Genomic DNA, 17028 nt, shown 5'->3' on the forward strand with positions numbered 1-17028 from the left:
AACACAGCTTTCAGGATTTGCTCTTCAATAAATATCACAAGTGTAAGAGAGACAGCAAATGTTAACTCTTTATTTGTTTTGAACATATAAAGGTTATATGAAACAATGGAAACAATTTTTATTTATGAAACAATTCTTTTAGAGCCATCTTGTGGGGAAAATAAGCAATTTAAACCAATATATGTACTCTAATTGGTTTTCTACCAAAAAGATTAGTGTTAAGTATGACATCTTCTAGTACTCTTTTAAAAAAATAAATGTCTCAAGCAAACTGTAAACTTTATACAACATTATTTAATCCCCTAGAACATGAAGGAAGTGCGTTTCTGAACAATCACATGTTAAAAGATTGGTTCTAGATAGAAAATATATGTATCATCAAGTTAAAGATGCTATTTTTCTGAAGAATGCTTTTAGACCAGATGCTATTCAAACTCCACCCAACTGCAGCCCACAAAAAAAGAGCAAAAACCTAGAGAAGCTGTGGTTTCTTTCAGAGCCCACTTGAGTATATTGGATAGAATTATTCAATCTAACTAAAATGCAGTATAAAAAAAAAAAAAAGGCAAAATAAATCTAAACGTAGTAGTAGATTTAGCATTTGAACCTGAACAGTTTTCGTTGTTAAACATCCCCTTAGCACTGCCAATTTAAAATTTTGGTAATATTTTCAAGTTCTGAAGGACTTTACACCAGCTGTTTATAAAGAACTCATGACATGACAGTTTTCCGTCTGTATACACTTAAGTTAAGTACAGTCTTGGGCAGTCAATTTCAGTATACTCAAAAGTCATGATGCAGGCTTCAGCTACCTAGGGCAATCAAAGATCAGCTGCTGCTTGATTTATCTGTCTTGTCTATGAAGCAAAGTGCTTAAATTTTATCCTAGAGAACAAAAGCGCACGTGTAATCCGTATATCTTACTCAGTTTTAACTTATGCCCTATTAAAATACTTCATTTACATAGAACATTAAAGCATATCACATCACATTTATCCAATACATAATTATCTCCTATTAATACAAAAGTAAAACAGAGTATCACAGAACACTTTTACAAAGCGCACAATCAAGAGGTGCCACAGAATTATGCATTTTTTGGAGCTGTTACAATCAGGGTATAGTATGGGCTAGTAGGCACCTCTGTTAATTTTCCTCCTTTTTTTAAATAAATACGGAAATTTGACAACAAAAGGGTCCTATGATACCCAAAACCTCTGACAGCTGTAACTAAACAGATCACACTGGCATTCAGATGTATAACCAGACAATTTTGCTAAGGCAAGCACGAGTATGTCAACTTTTATTTTTACACTTCTACCAAACGTTGAGCGAAAGAAGGTGTGCATGTGCGCTTACAACTTTGCTTCCTCTTTAAAGAGGACGGTGAGATCCACTTCCTCCACATTCGCTTTACACTTTGGAAAGGAGCCCTGACTCAGGGGCACTTGCCTTAATGAGATTTTGGATTTCTTTGAATTTTGGATGTTCTTTATCAGCTACCAGCTGCAGCAATATCGCTTCACTAGTAGTAACTATAATTCCAGTACGAGCGAGACGCTAGAAGAGAAAAGAGCAGAGAGGGAATAATGTGAAATATTTGCAAACGTGAAAGAGTATACATTTTGTAAAAAAGACGGATGGCATTTTTAAAAACATCTCCTACTAATGAAAGCACAGCCAATTCTATTCCAGCAATTCTTAGTGGTATAATTTATAAAGCTATTGACTGCTTTGAGACTTTCCTGAGGCAAAAGGCTGCCCTGGATTACAATAAAGGCTTTCTACTTGGATTGGATTCTTTCCCCACGTCAGATTTAATAGGCAGCAGACCTACATCTCTTAATATTAACAACCCTTTCCCCTTGCATGGTCCAGAGGACAGCTTTCTTCACTCTCATGCAAATATGAAAGGTTTGTAGGAAAAATAAAATAGTCAGGTCCAAGATTGCCGGGGTTTTGAAGTTGTTAACTCACTTGTCTACCATTGGTTTCTGTGTTGCCATAGTTATTATATTGTCTCCTTGCATTGGTTAGCCAAATGGCCAATCCCCTCCTTTGCCCAGCAGCCCTTATAAGCTGCAGGAAATTTGAATAAAGCTCTCTTCGCTGCTGGATTCCTTGCGTGCTACATGGTCTCTGTCTCCTGGCTTAAGTACCTCCGCCGCCTGTCCCTGCCACGAGTGACCCCCCAGAAACCCCTCAAACAGCTACACAAGATAAAATAATTAAGCAAGAAATTGTAACAATTTCTCATTCAGTTCTTGTCACCCACTACTACTTCGGCTTTTGGACTACCCAGTGCACTCTTAAAAATAATCTCTGGAGAGAGAAGGAAAATCTCTTCTACAGACATTATAAATCAGACTGGTACAACAGCAGCTCTTTTTAACTGATGTTTCATTACAGCCTCAGTAATTCCACAGTTAGTTCTCTCATGCTGCAGAACAAAATGCATAGCTGCACAGAAAGCAAAACTAAAAGAGGTCTGCTGGATCTTTTAAGTCTGCAACTCAATAGAGCAATGCTTCACACAGCCCGACTCACAGGACTTACTGTAAAGTTTCTGGACTTTTAAGACTGTGGTTGTTGCTTACATAGCAAAGTTATTTTCAGCAAAGGCTGACCACCCCCCGCCCCCCATCATCTTCCCAGCAATCATACAGGTACTTTAGCAGTAAAACTCTTCATGGACCCAGCTTTCCTTCCCTCTATCATCCTCTACTCAGCTGCATGCTCCACCCAATCTAATGGGATCCTGAAAGAGCCAAGCTGGGGCAAGAGGCAGAAAATACAGGTACGTACAGGTTTGAACTGTTATCACTAAAGGGAAGAGAAGCTGCAGACTTTCTAGGACTTAGATCACTGTTGCTTAGTTGTTCAGTAACAAAGCAATTGATGGGGAAAAGTTATTAATTCATATCTGTGAAATGTTGATTGAAAAAGAGAACGTCTTCTCTTTAGAAGCAAAACAAACCGTAACATACAAAAGAGGTTGGCATTGGCTCATACCCTATTTCTAGGATTAAATACAATTCATACAGATTTCAGATCAGCAGAAATGAAGAGATGAATGTGCTAGGCATACTGGATGATTTTCAAGGAAATTACAAGTTTTCTTAGCACACAGTCTTTGAGAAGAAGAAAATTATCAAGGACATGTTGCACCCACACTGCAGAAAAAAGTAGAACAGATAAAGAACAGGAAAGAAATGCGGCAGCAACAGACTAAGCTTTCTCAATCCGAGACCAAGCACTGACAGAAGATGTCTTCATCAGATAGGAAAGAGATTCAGAACAGCCACAGCCTTCAACAGTTGGGCTGAATTATTTCACCACTGAAAATTTCAAGGTTTTTTGGTTTCTGAGGATTTTTTGACTGTTTTTGCCTGCTGTCATTTTTAAGCACACAACAGAAGTGGAGACAACCTGTCATCCAGGCAGACATGAAAGCTTTGCTTATAAATTAATTCAAACTGCAATTCCTAGTACACCTGCTCAGACATTTGCATGTTTGTCTCCAGCATGATCAAAACACATATTTATGTGATGGGAAATGTGGAAAACTGAAGGAGCAGGGATGGGACTTATTTGAGGTTCCTGGAGAAGGTGGTCGTTCTCACTGCGAGGTCACTCTTTAGTATCCTTGAAAGGTCATTGTGAAAAGAGAAAGGCTGCGTTTCTGTGAAAAGACAAACACTACACCCACCTTCCCAGAAAGGTAAGGAGAAGGATTCAGGGAATGCAGATTAATAAATCTCACCTCAGCTCACCAGGTGTGGTGCAAGTTTGCAACTGAGACAATGTCAGACTCACTAATGAAAAGAATATGACTAGGAACTGTGATCTGTACAGTGAGACCATGCACAGCAGAGAAGGAGTTACTGCCACATAACTGGCTTGTTCAACACTGCAGGGCAGCAAATGGTCCCCGAATCATATTGTAATGATGATACATGGGGTACCACAGCAAAACAGTCTCCTTGTGGTCTGTATTTGTTTTGTCTCTTACTGCTGCTGCGCCACATTGATTTGGGAAGTCCATGATTTCAGTCATTCCTGTACTCTGTGTGGGTCACTATGCTCTACGTGACAGTCGACATTAGGTTTCCACTTAATCAAAGTCACGGGTTTCATCAATCATTATATGTTGGGGACTTCTCTTTAGCCTTTAATTCTCTTACTCATGAGGAACAGAAGAAATTAAGTCTTCTCAAAAGCTAGAAAAAAAGTATAACGCGCTGTAGTTATTATTAGTTTCAATTTCCAAATAATTGTTAGGACCTGAGGCAATAACTGCAATACTTAATGTCTGTATCAGTTTTTGATTTCCCACAGTGATGCCCGCAGGCAAGTTAAGAGTGCACCATCAAAAAATCATTTGCATGAATTTGCTACCACATAGTTGTACATGCTTTTAAATCTTCTTGTTACATTTATCTCCATTTTCTGAACGTTTAGTTAGGCTAAGCTCCTAGAAGCAAGGGGGAGGGGAATCTTTACTATAATCACAAAGTCTTGAGATTAAGCTTTAATTTGCAATGATGAGGGAAAGCAGAGGGAGGGACAGACATACAAGAAGGAGCTTTGAACAGGTTCACTTACTTCACTTCACTGCGTTTCAAGGAATTTCAACAGCTGAATAAATACTGTTTGGGACAACAGAACTAAAAGCTTTGCAGCACTTTTACTCCTGCTGTACAGATAACACTCCATAAGAAAATATCCTAAAATGCTGCTGTTTATACAGAGTACTCAGATTGCACAAAACAACCACTTTAAAAATCCAGACATCGCAAACTGGGTTATGTATATTAAATCATAATTTAAGGAAGAAAAATAAGGCAGTAATTCTTCTCCCTGTTGGATGCTATTCTAAGAATCAGAGCACTCACGTCTTCTCAAACCTACATTTGTCCACTGCTTTGTCTTTAGAAATTCCTTGTTAGCTTACAGTAAGGAGGGAACTTAACATACAAACCCAAGGTGGAGAAAGCCTTGACTAAGAAACTTACCTCAAGAGCAAACATTCTGTCCATCATACTTCTTGATGAGGTGGCATCAGCTACAATATGAACTTCCAGACCTCTGCCAATCAATTCCAGAGCTGTTTGCTGGATGCAGACATGAGTCTACAGGGGAGAAATTATTATATATATTATTATTCCAAAACGTAAGTAACCCAACGCCAAATTAGACCACATAATTAATTAGAGTTCAAATACATATTTTTCTACCCCTGACATTGCTAGGGAACTCAATGTGCATTTTAAATACCAACTAAGATTGAGACAAGACCCTGCAGTTTACAAATATGTAATTTCAAATTTTATTATGAGATAATATCAAAGACAACACAAGAATAATTTATTCTATAGAGGATATCTGAGCTCTAAGTAATATAAATTGAGTTGGGTTTTTTAGTTACAGGAAGCAATGCTTAGTATTTTTGTGGGCCAAAAGACATTACCATAAACCAGTACAAGAATGGCAAGGCACATACTTCTACTCCAAACAGGACAACACTGCGGACTCCAGGGATCTCTGCTAATGCTGCTTCAACTTCTGGCAACACCATTGAAAATTTTGTCTTGGGAAGCACAAGTTTAGCTCCTGTTAAATCAATTTCTTGCACCGTGCTGCCAAGACCTTTGGGATACTGTTCAGTCACAATAACTGGAATTCCTAAGAGCCGTGCACCTTGGAGCTGCAAGGGGGGCAAGGAGGAAAATATATTAAAAAAAAGGAAATCGTTAAAGAACAATAATAACAAAGACATTGTTCTTACCTGAAACTGAGTAACCACTAAACCACTGTGTATAAAATAATAGTTTAGGTGTGTGATCAAAAACAAGAGACAAACAAGCAAACACACCAGTCGTTGACCCACGCTGATGATATCACCAAAGTATTTGATGGCAGGTCGGAATCGCTCTTGCATATCACAGCAGAAAAAAACAGTGCTTGAGGGTGTCAGGTTGCCCAAAGTAGTAATCTGAAAAAAAAGAAATAAAGATAATGTTTTCCACGGCAGTGGAGACCCTTTCAGAAAAGCAGTAAAACGAGAAAGAGTCTGCAATGCCTCTGCCAGGTTAAGGATTTATGTTACTTTGAGTGAAAAGAGGAGAAATGTTTTTCAAGCCTGATTTTTGGCACGTTTCTAAATTCAAATGAATAGCTGATAACAAACAGTATGGTACAGTCATCAATAAGTAATAGAGATTTTATTAGGTGGGAGACACAGGTCAGTGTACACGTACATGAAAACTTCTCAAGCCTGAAGGGGTGGAGGAGCTTACTGCCTAAAGCACAGCAAAAAAAAAGTACCAACAGTAAAACCACATTCTTCAAATTCATTTTTCAATCCACAACTCTTGGAACTGATATAGAATCAGGATAAATTAAAAAAAATTCAGACTTCCACTCGCTATCAAATACTGTATGTGCACATATTTTCAACACTTCCACTGTGTAGTCAATTTGATTGTTTAAAGACATCTTTTAGCACAAGTCTGATGAAAGTCCAAAGGCTAGAATGAAAGCAAAGAAACTTGTCAATATTACAGAAACTGAACTGAATACATTTTAATGACAAAAGCAATCTCCTAGAGTTTCCTTAATACAGGCTACCAGGTGGGGTAGAAGGAAGGGGATAAGAAAAATAAATCAAGCATTTAATTTTCTCACACTTTGAAAGAGTGCTTTGTATTTATATGAAATTACTTGCTCTACCTGTAGAACCCGGGGATACGGCTTCAGGTGGAAGCTACAGGGAAAGAAAACAGCAATATACTATCATTTAGTTGTCAGGCAACTCGAGAGAAATTACATCCACTCAGGAGCTTTTCAGCAGACTGATAAGTCAAATTGAATAAACAGCTTCTGGGAAGTAGCCATTAATTGTATACACTTCATTTACTGCAAACTGAGGTCGCGATGTTTTAAACTAAAACAGAATCACAAAATCTGTAAAATAATGTATTTCAGAAGAGTGCAGAAGTATTGGGTTTATGTGGCAAGGTCTTGGTAGCGAGGGGAGACTGTCGGGCTGGCTTTTGTGAGAAGATGCCAGAAACAGCCGCAGGTCAGACAATGCCTATGCCAGCTGAATCCAAGATGGATCTGCTGCATCATCAGTGATGCTGGTGACACCTCTGTGATAACACACTTAAGAAAGGGTAAGAAAACCACTGTGCAGCAGGTGCCAGAGCAGAGATTCCCTTGCAGCCCACGGTGCAGCCCACGGTGAGACATCTCCCACGGGAGGGACTCCATGCTGGAACAGGTGAAGAGTGTGAAAAGGATGAGTGGTAGAAAGCAAAGGGTTATGAACCTACCACAGCTGTGCTTTCCCCATCCCCCCGTGCTGCTTGAAGGGAGGAGGTAGAGAAGCTGGAAGCAAAGTTAAACCTGGGAATAAGGAAGGGATGGGGGAAAGGTGTTTTTACATTTGTTCTTGTTTCACATTATTCTACTCTGTTATTGACTGGTAAAATATTAAATTAATTTCCCCAAGTCAAGTCTGTTTTGTACATGATGGTAGTTGGTGAGCACTCCCTCCCTATCTTGATGCACAAGCTTTTTGTTGTATTTTCTCCCCTCTGTCCTGTTGAGGAGGGGGAGTGATGGAGCAGCTTGTTGGCACCAGGTGGTCAGCCAAGGTATACTCACTGCAAGGGAATTGGAAATCCATAAATACTAGTTCCAAAACTTCTACTGATTCACCACCTCTCCTGAGTAAAATGTTTTTTATCTCAATTCCCAAGGCTAAAAATCTACAATAATGGCCACACTCAACCATATGGAATGGCCTGTTCAAACTGTTGGGCAAATTACTTGTGTAATAATTACAAATGCTAAATTCCCACACCTCTCAGATTCAATACACTACTAATGCAGAAAGAGCAAATATTCATAACCACGGTTCCTCCAGTCCTTGTGGGTCAAACAGCAACACTATTAACATAAGCAGTTACAGAGGCAAATGCAGAAACAACCAAAAACCAGATATTATAATACTAGACCCATTGATGCCACAGGAAGACAGAAGAGCATCAAAACAGGCATCAGGGAAATCTTTCTCACTAGGAAGCTACAGCTGCATTGAAACAGGTTACCATGGTTGTGGGATCTCCATCCTTGGAGGTTTGCAGCATTCAGCAAATCAGCAGCTGATTTGATCAAGGAGTTAGGGAAGGCAAGCTCTAGATATCCCTCCCAGAAGACACTTCTGCAATTTTAAAGCATGTAATAAGTGATGCCTGGGACCAAGAAAGATTTGACATAAAATTAAATTTTAATAACTGCCTTGTTCTTGAACACCACCCATCTACGCGCCTGAACAATGCAGAAACCAGTTGGTAGGAAGTATTGATGTAAAGTTCAACACCACAGGGAGCACCCACTGTGACCCATTCCAACTTTGGCACTTACTACCATAACAGAAGTCAATTATGACATTTAACTTTCCTACCACTCAGCAATAAAAATAGAATTATTGGAATAGACAATATTTATAAGTGTGGCTCCTACACAGAAAATGTGTCATTTTGTCTTGGCATTTACATGACAAGCAAAGACTACTGTTTCCTTCCAAAGATCCTTCCATCACTTTAAGAGCTGTACCAGGGGATGTTTAGGATGGACATCAGGAAGAATTTATTCACAGAAAGGGCAATTAAATATTGGAATGGGCTGCCCAGGGAGGTGGGGGAATCACCGTCCTTGAGGTGTTTAAGACTGAACGTAGCACACAGTGCTATGGTCTAGTTGACACGGTGGTGTTCGGTCATAGGCTGGACTCAGTCTCAGATGTCTTTTCCAACCTAATTGACTCTGTGACTCTAATTTTTTTAAGATCCTTTTGAACTACCACAAACCATCATGGATTATACAGTAAACTCTGTGGAGTTAATTTACTCCCTTGATATACACCTTCCTATGCTAATGCAGCAGATGGCTCTACCATCCTTAGCAGAGGAATAAATGTGAACAGATTAGGAAGGTCTTCAAAAAGCAGCATGGTCTGCCTCTACAGAAGGATCAAACAAATGCACATAATCTTCACAGACAGCTACTTGGTCTGACCTATCAGCAACAGAGCTACTATAGAACCCAATCCACAGCTCTGTTATCTTTACCTTTCGGTGTCTTTTCACCCACAACTCCTTTGCTGCCACGTAAGAGTGCTATTTCCAGTTAAGTTCATGGTGAACTGGAAATGCAAGAGCATCACCATCCTCCTTCACATGGGTAACCATGCACAAAACCTATTACCAAACCTCAGGATTCAGACTCCCTTTAGCCCTTCCCCGACCTTTCCTTATTCTAAAACATACCTAATTCTTTTAATATTTCTTCTTACAACTCAAATAATTTTCATGGTCCTCCCTGGGGTAGTTTTCAAATTGCAGTCCACAGTGAGGCACTCGTACCTACTATCACAGTAGTGTTCCTCTGCCCATATTACTTCCCTGAACTAGCAGAGCCTCAAAGAGAGTCAATATACAGCCCTTGCAGATCCTGTTTATTTTGTACTTTCCAATACACTATTTGCTCTTTTAATAATTGATGATACTTATACTGTTGAGGTGCATTTTAAACTTGAACTCTCTCTCATATTTTGTTTGTGTAGCTGATTATTCCTACATTTGTTGCTTCCATTTTGAACTGCATCTTATTTTACCTTGCTCCACAGAATAGGCCAAGTTGGAAGGGACCTGCAAGGGTCATCAAGTCCATCTCCTGGCCCTGCACAGACCCATCCCCAAGAGTCACGCCATGTGTCTGAGAGTACCATCCAAATGCTTTTCAAACTCTGTCAGGCTTGGTGATGTGACCACTGCCCTGGGCAGTCTGTTCAGAGCCCAACCACCCTCTGAGGGAAGAACCTTTTTCTAATATCCAACCTAAACTCCCCTGGCACAACTTCAGGCCATTCCCTCAGGTTCTGTCACTGACCACCAGAGAGAAGAGATCAGTGCCTGCCCCTCCTCTTCTCTTCATGATGAAGCTGTAACTGCAGTGAGGTCTCCCCTCAGTCTTCTCTTCTCCAGGCTGAACAGAACATGTGACCTCAGCTGCTCTTCATATGGCTCCCCCCTTCAAGGCCCTACAACTTGCCCTGAAAAGCCTGAATTCTGCTCGTTCAGATGCTTGCTGTTCCTCCCAGCTTGGAGCCTTCTGCAAAAACAGTATTTGTCCTAAATTTTGTCAATGACAAGGACAATGGAAAAATTACAAATCAATTAAAAAATTACAAACCAATCTTATAGAGCCAAATTCACTATTATTCTGATTTGATAGTGAAGTGCAGAAAACTGACTGCCTATCCAGCCAGAGAGCATCTTCATTACAGACTTCCACTGAATCAATAATCCCATATGTTTATGTCAAACATCACAGGGAGCTGGAGCAAAAGCATTGTATCTGTTTTTCTTTACTGTCATGTTGGTTTACTATGATTTAATTTACTAAATCATATTCAGATTAATACCAGCAGCACTCTAAAATAAAACTTATGTCAACTATATATTTGCTAAATCAAAGCTTTTACAAAATCTAACACAAATACTTCTTATATTCATTTTCATATTTATTTCTGATTAACTTGCAGTCTGAATCATGGTAGAACACGAAGAAACTGGAAAAAATACATGGTAAGATCAAAAAGTTGACACTTGATGGTGTTACCTGGAATAGCAGATATGGGAAGGACAGAGTGCAGCAGAAAGCAGTCTGAAATTAATTTTCATAAACAGTAGCTAACACAGTCTACAAATAAATTCATGTATTTGCTATGCATAAAGGAAAGGTTTCATTTACTGGTTCTTCAGTGTGCCACATAAATCCTACTAGTCACTGGCTTTCAAAGCCATCTTTCCTGTCTACGGCAACACTGCATCAGGGACACGGATCACCTCCACTTCACACATCCCCTGACAGTGAAAACCACTACCACCCACACCACACCAGTGCCACACCCTGCCAGTGAGCGAGGGAGGGAGCAAACCTACACATGGGCTGGCATGCCAACACCTGTTTGATTTCTCTCAAGGCAGAGGCAGGCGAGGCAAGGATGGTGAGCCACTATGGCCCCAGAGTACCTGTCTGAATCCACCCTGAACATAAGATCTACTCAACCACAACTACCTTAAAAAACTTGAATTCAAAAGAAAAAAAAAGTAACAAAAAAACCCCACAAAAGAACAAACAAAAAAAACCAAACCCACATCAAAACCCAAATCACCTGAAGTTCCCCCCAACAGTATATAAGCATTTCCATTTGTTGCACTTCACCTCTCAGTCACCATGATTTTCTGTCCTCCAGCTGGAGGTTATCCACAGCACCAGAATAGGTACATCAAATGGACATGTAACCTGATGCAGCTCTTTTACCCAGCTAGAGAAGTCATCTCTAGGATCTTGTCCAGACCAGGATTTAAAAGTATGCTGCCACGAGTTACATACAGCTTTAAATCCTACTCTAGAAAAGGCCTAGGTGGGAAAGGAGAGGTATTTTTTCCCATCTATTTCATTTCTGCTGGTTATTATTAATCCAGCAAAACTTGACTGCGATAAAGAACTATTATTTCAGCTTTACAAAAATATTCACATATACTGGCTCTTTATCTGTATTTTCCCTGCCCAAACTCCAGGAAATCATTACACATACAAAATGAAATTTCCTCACAGTATTCGTAACGAGCAAGAAACTGGAAGCAAAGAAATAATCCCATCTGACATCACTAGTCACCTCATAAATCTCATGCAAAGGTTACCCACTTAAAGGGCAGAGCAGAGGATGTTGCAGCCTTGGTATTTCAAGGATGGGATAAAAAAGACAACAAAAAAAAGAAGCTATCATCTGTTCTTCTCCTATATTTCTAAGAGGAAATCTGTAAGATTCAGTTGTACTTTCCTGCCTATCTTTCAAAGGAAAAAAAAGAATAAATTCAGTTTAATGTATTTCAAGAAAAAATAGGTTACAAGTGTTTCAATTTAGGAACATAAATATTTATTTTATGTGATGCTAATATGCAGCCTTTTATATGCAGTTCAGCAATTACAAAGGATAGATTTAGTTGGATACCCATGTGATGCTCCTATAACGAAGGCAGTACAAAACCCTTCAACAAAATCTAAAATTACTAAAACGCGTGCTGCAGAGCAAGATACACAAAGAGTCTGGATTTGAGGAAAAAAAAAAATCCTCTTTCAATATTTTCAGTCCTTTTATTCCCTTCTTTAAGGTTCCATGTGCTGCTTTTTTAAAAAATTATTTATTTAGAAATTTACTAATGTATCAAAATCTATAATTGTACCCCAAGAAAACCACAAACAACCCCCCAGCAATTTATGTGTTGGCTCTTCCTCATCTTCAGAAAATGAACTTAGGTTCCTGAGTTAATGTTAGTTCTATTTCCAAAGCATCCGAACATAGGAATATTAGATACGTGCAATAAGAGTGAAATTCTGTGTATAAATAGTTCTATTTTATTTATATTATCATGCAGCAACAGTTGAGCATCATTCAGTAAGCAGCTTTTCACAAGACAGACGTGCCCGAGACACCAATGTGTCTCAAAAAAACGTGCTGAAGAAGTGCTTTATGCAATGATGTCAATAATTTTCCCCTTTTACCTTTAGTATCTTAAGGTTTAACAGTTTGTAAACAGAGAGCACAAGTGCTGCTGCCGAGAAGTCACCTTGAAATTATGACAGTGACTGTGAAATAGCCTCTCTTGGGTATGTATCTAAATGTGGCCCTAACTCCTCTATTGCACAGCTGTAATATGCATATAGCTGTGTTTTCTTTGGATATCTCCAAAGTGTTTTTCCTTACTGCTTCTCTTCTCCAAAGGCAGCTACAACATTATGGCAAAACACAATAATTTCTGTAGCACTATGTAACTGCATTTAGAGTTAGAAGAGATTGAAGTGGTCCTGCATCCCCCCACCCAAACTATAAGTATTTTTCCACTGAAACATTTAAAACACACAAAATCCAAGAAAAGCAGATGTCTCCCTTCAGCTAGTACTAAGTCCCTCAAGCTGGGAGAAGCCAGAGGAAATGTCCCTCCTGGGTGCAAGCCTGTGGCTGGGGGAGTTTCAAGAGCAGCAGCCAGGCCAAACATCACAGTGCACTGCACCCCATCAGCCTACCCAACACTGGGGGCCACTAAAAGTGGCTGTTTTGAATCAGAACAGCCAAACCAAACACATGTACATAGAAGAGGACAATAGAAAGGCATAAAACTAGAGGGGAGCAAGCATCCCTGTACAGATCAAACCTTGAATTGAGTTGCATGGAGTGGCTTTCCAAGGGCAGCATATGGCAATTTCTCCATGAGATTACTGCCCCTCTCAGCTGCAGGGACAGGAAATTTAAACAGCCCAGTTAAACATCATTTGATGCTGACATTTCTTGAGCTACTGTAACAAAAGGAATCCTTCTATGACAGGCCTGCGTAGGAATCAAAACAGAAGGATACCTTTCCAGAACTCACAGGCACTAGCTGCCATCTAGGGGGTTAAACTGCCATCCCCAGCTACAGGCATACACATATTTCATAAAATAAACACATAAAAGCACTGAAATTATTGTCTAAGGATACAGATCCTAGTATCTGTGCTCTTAATTTTAAACCAAATATATCTTTCCAAATATACAAGTCTAATCACATCAGTGAGCAAAAGTTGTCCCTCTTGAAAGATACATTCAAAACAATGATTCAATTGACTACGCCACACACCAAGTTGACAAACTGATGTTGTGTATAACTGCAGATCAAATATCAGGATGGGAGGGAGGAAGGGTAAAAGGGCACATAACAGTGGCAATGCATGAATGAACACATAGAAAGAAAGTATAATATGCCAACTGGTATATTTAGGTAACCCTAAAGGTCTTAGAAAGCACAGCTGTGTCTGTATCATACCAAATGCTCCCCAAACAGGTGATCTCTGAGCACCTGTCTGTGGCTTAAGGCAAACTGACTGACATCACTGTGATGTCTTCATTGTGATGTCTTCAGCTTATTCACAGCTGCTGAAGCACATCAAGGAGTAATACAAAAATACCATCTTTTCACATCCACAGTTGCTACTGTCACAGAACTGCAACAGTATTAGTGTAAGTAGGCAATCAATGCACAAAATACCGGTTCATCCTGAATTCCTGCAGTCAGTTAAAGCTCTGTAGCACATGTGCACCCTGGGAATGACATATGCTTCCCTATCTCAAGACTGACCTTTTACAACAAGACCTATGTCCAGCTTCGAATACTTGGGCTGCATTTACAGTTTCAGTGCAGAAGGCATCTGTAAGAGAGTCCTTGCAGAGTAGTGACGAGAAAAAAAATTCTGACCTGCAACACTATTACACGACCAGATTACACAGATTCTGTTTTCAAAATCCTTGTTTGAATTAACAGCCATACCAACTCTTTTTGCAAGTTGGAGAGACTGTCCCTTTCCAGATTCCCTGGTTGGGTCCCCATAAGTTCTGTTCACAACACAGAAAAAAAGAAAAGTTTTAAACTGAATATGATAAGTGTATATGACAAGAATTAATAATAAATGACAAAATAAGTTATTAAACTAGTTTGGTCTTCTTATGTATGCTATTTCCATACATAAAGTTAAGAAAAGAATAAGAGACTCCAAAGGCATCCTTATTATACAGCATAAGCAAACAGGCCACCTTGGAGGTTTATGGGTTCAAGACACTACGATTAAGCAGGGTTTACAAACAGCACGAATTAGACTGTTTCTAAAACTATAAGGAGAAGACAAGCAATGTGTCAGGTTTCATGATATCACTTTCTCAACTACTTAGAAATGCTGGCTCGACAAACTAAAACTTCTTAATTATCAATTTAAAAAGAATGCTCTGAATGAAAACAGTAATGATTTGTTGTTGTGGGGACTGGGGGGTTTTTTTAAGCTTAACTCTTAGATACTGGGGAAAGGAAGAAGCAATGTGTTTCGAGTTGAACTATTACAGTACAACCTGCACCAACCTCATAAAGGCATAAAGGTATCTGCATACAAAATACACGAACTGCGTCTGTCTGGCTCCCTGGTTTGTGGTTCACAAAGCCAGTGAGCTACAAATCCGTAAATCGGAAAGAGTTTTTTGAGGCAGAGACGGATACAGAAAAGTCCTGGCGATATACGAGCCAAGATACCGAGTTCTGGCAGAGCCCATTTTACCGGCACCCTTCGAGCTTCCACCTGGCAGCATTATCCCCGCTTAAGGCCGGGCAGCACCAGCCGCCTGTTTTAATGCAGCACACTGATTGCTTCAGCCACCTGACTGTTCTCCCATTCACGGCGCCAAGTTAAGTTTGGCTCGCTGAAGGCAGAGCCCGGTTACCAAACGCGTGTGGCGCAGAGCGCACCTGCCGCCCGGCCCCAGGGAAACAAAAAGTTTCCTCGGAGAAACCTGTTAACGCGGGGGCTCCGCCGCGGCCCCGGCCGGCTCCGGGCTGCCCCGTTCTCCCCGGGAAGAGCCGGGGGCTGCCGAGAGCCGCGCCGGGACGGGACGGGCACCTGCGGCGGCCGGGGCTCACCTGGATCTGCAGCGGGACCAGGCGCACCTTGCAGCGCTCGTTGACCAGGAAGCCCTTTGGCAGGTCGATGTACTGGCTCCACTCCTCGGCGAAGAGCTGCACCACGAACTTGCGGTGCATGTCTATCTGGTCCCCGTACAGGCTGAGGAACTTCTGGATCAGCAGCTCGTAGCCGGCGCCGTGGGGCACGCTGGAGGGCCGCGCGAAGACAGAGAAGCAGAAGAGGACGGGCACGGAGCCGCCGCCCGCCGGCGCGCAGCCCCCGCCGCCCGGAGCAGCGCCCGGCTCCGCCGCCGCCATCTTCAGGGACCGCCGCGCCGAGCCCCGCCAGCTCGCTGCGGTCCGCGCCGCTCCTCCTCCCGCCGCCTCCTCCCCCCGGCCGGCCGGGCGGTGCCGGCGGCCCCCAATCCCAGCTGCGGCTGCGGCTGCTCCTGCTCCTCCTCCCCGCCATGGGGCCCGGCCCTACCCCGCAACTCCACGGGGTCGAGCGCGCCGCCGGGGCGGCTCCGCCGGGCGGGCACACGCTCTCCCGCCGCCGCCGCCGCGCTTCCTGGGAGGGACGGTGCCTCCCCTGCTCGGCGCGGGCGGCGAGAGGAGCGGTCCCACACGCGGACGTCCGCCCTCGTCCCGGCTCCCCCGGACAGGGTCAGGCGGCCGAGGCAGGGGCAGCGCCCGCTGGGGCGGCCCCGTCCCGGCAGGTCCCTCGCCGGGCAGAGCCGCTCCGGGACGCGGCGGGTCGGGAGCCGCGACGGGCGGGCGCGGCCGCCTTGTCTGGAACCGGGGGAGGAACCTGTTGGTAGAGCCTGAAACGTGCCCGGTTTCTTCCGAGTCCCGGTCTAGGTGGGGGTCAGCTGTTCGCTCTCCCGGTACCGAAACTGCCTGCTGAGTTTTCGCACGAGGCTTTCCTCGGAAATGTCGGGTTCTGATCAGCGGGAGGTGCCCGAGCCGCTGCGCGCCGCAGCTCCGAGCCTGCAACTCCATCCACTGGTGAGGAGAAGTGAGCAGGATACAATACCTCTCCCAGTTTTGTCCTTCCCAGCTTCTACCGTATTTTATTTTTGTTTCTCCAGGAGAACTGGCAGCTGGACTTGCTAACCATATTTTGGGGGGAAGATCTAAGTAGTATGCTACACACATAAAAAGAAAATCTTCTCTGTTAAAACCAGGTCTTTGTTTTCGTGCTCTATGCCAATGCAGTGGCACCACCATCAAGGTTAATGCATGCCTGCCTAGCTAAATACCAACAAGCTGAAGCACGAACATAATAAGAGGGATGGAGCACCTCTACTATGAGGAGAGACTAAGAGAACTGGGACTGCTCAGTCTGGAAAAGACAAGGCTTCAGCATGATCCAGCTGCAGCTTTCCAGTATCTGAAGAGGGCCTAAAAGAAGGACGTAGAGAGACTTTTTACAAGAGCATATAGTGAGAGGACAAGGGGAGTGGCTTTAAAC

The 17028-nt window shown here is 42.2% G+C and overlaps 1 protein-coding gene across 1 annotated transcript; it reads right to left on the reverse strand.

The window, feature by feature from the left end:
• Positions 1-43: 43 nt before the first annotated feature.
• On the reverse strand, positions 44-15895 carry ISOC1 (isochorismatase domain containing 1). Its single transcript, XM_027671015.1, has 5 exons — positions 15576-15895; positions 5876-5995; positions 5504-5707; positions 5016-5132; positions 44-1560 (listed from the first exon to the last, which is right to left on the reverse strand). The coding sequence occupies exons 1-5, from the start codon at positions 15873-15875 to the stop codon at positions 1414-1416; spliced, it is 888 nt and encodes a 295-aa protein (XP_027526816.1). The 5' UTR covers positions 15876-15895; the 3' UTR covers positions 44-1413.
• Between the last annotated feature and the right edge of the window lie 1133 nt (positions 15896-17028).

The sequence above is a fragment of the Neopelma chrysocephalum genome, unplaced genomic scaffold (genome assembly GCF_003984885.1).
Source record: "Neopelma chrysocephalum unplaced genomic scaffold, ASM398488v2 Primary Assembly neopelma1_97017, whole genome shotgun sequence".
In the NCBI taxonomy this organism is placed as follows: Eukaryota; Metazoa; Chordata; class Aves; order Passeriformes; family Pipridae; genus Neopelma; species Neopelma chrysocephalum.

What these genes read in the sequence shown, in the direction of transcription:
- ISOC1 (XM_027671015.1), bottom strand. Translation starts at nt 15,875, where the DNA reads ATGGCGGCGGCGGAGCCGGGCGCTGCTCCGGGCGGCGGGGGCTGCGCG. An exon ending in TGGTCCCGCTGCAGATCCAG is followed by an intron (nt 5,996 to 15,575) that starts GTGAGCCCCGGC and finishes CTTTTTTTTCAG; the next exon opens with ATTACTACTTTGGGCAACCT. An exon ending in ACAGAATGTTTGCTCTTGAG is followed by an intron (nt 1,561 to 5,015) that starts GTAAGTTTCTTA and finishes TTTCTCTTCTAG; the next exon opens with CGTCTCGCTCGTACTGGAAT.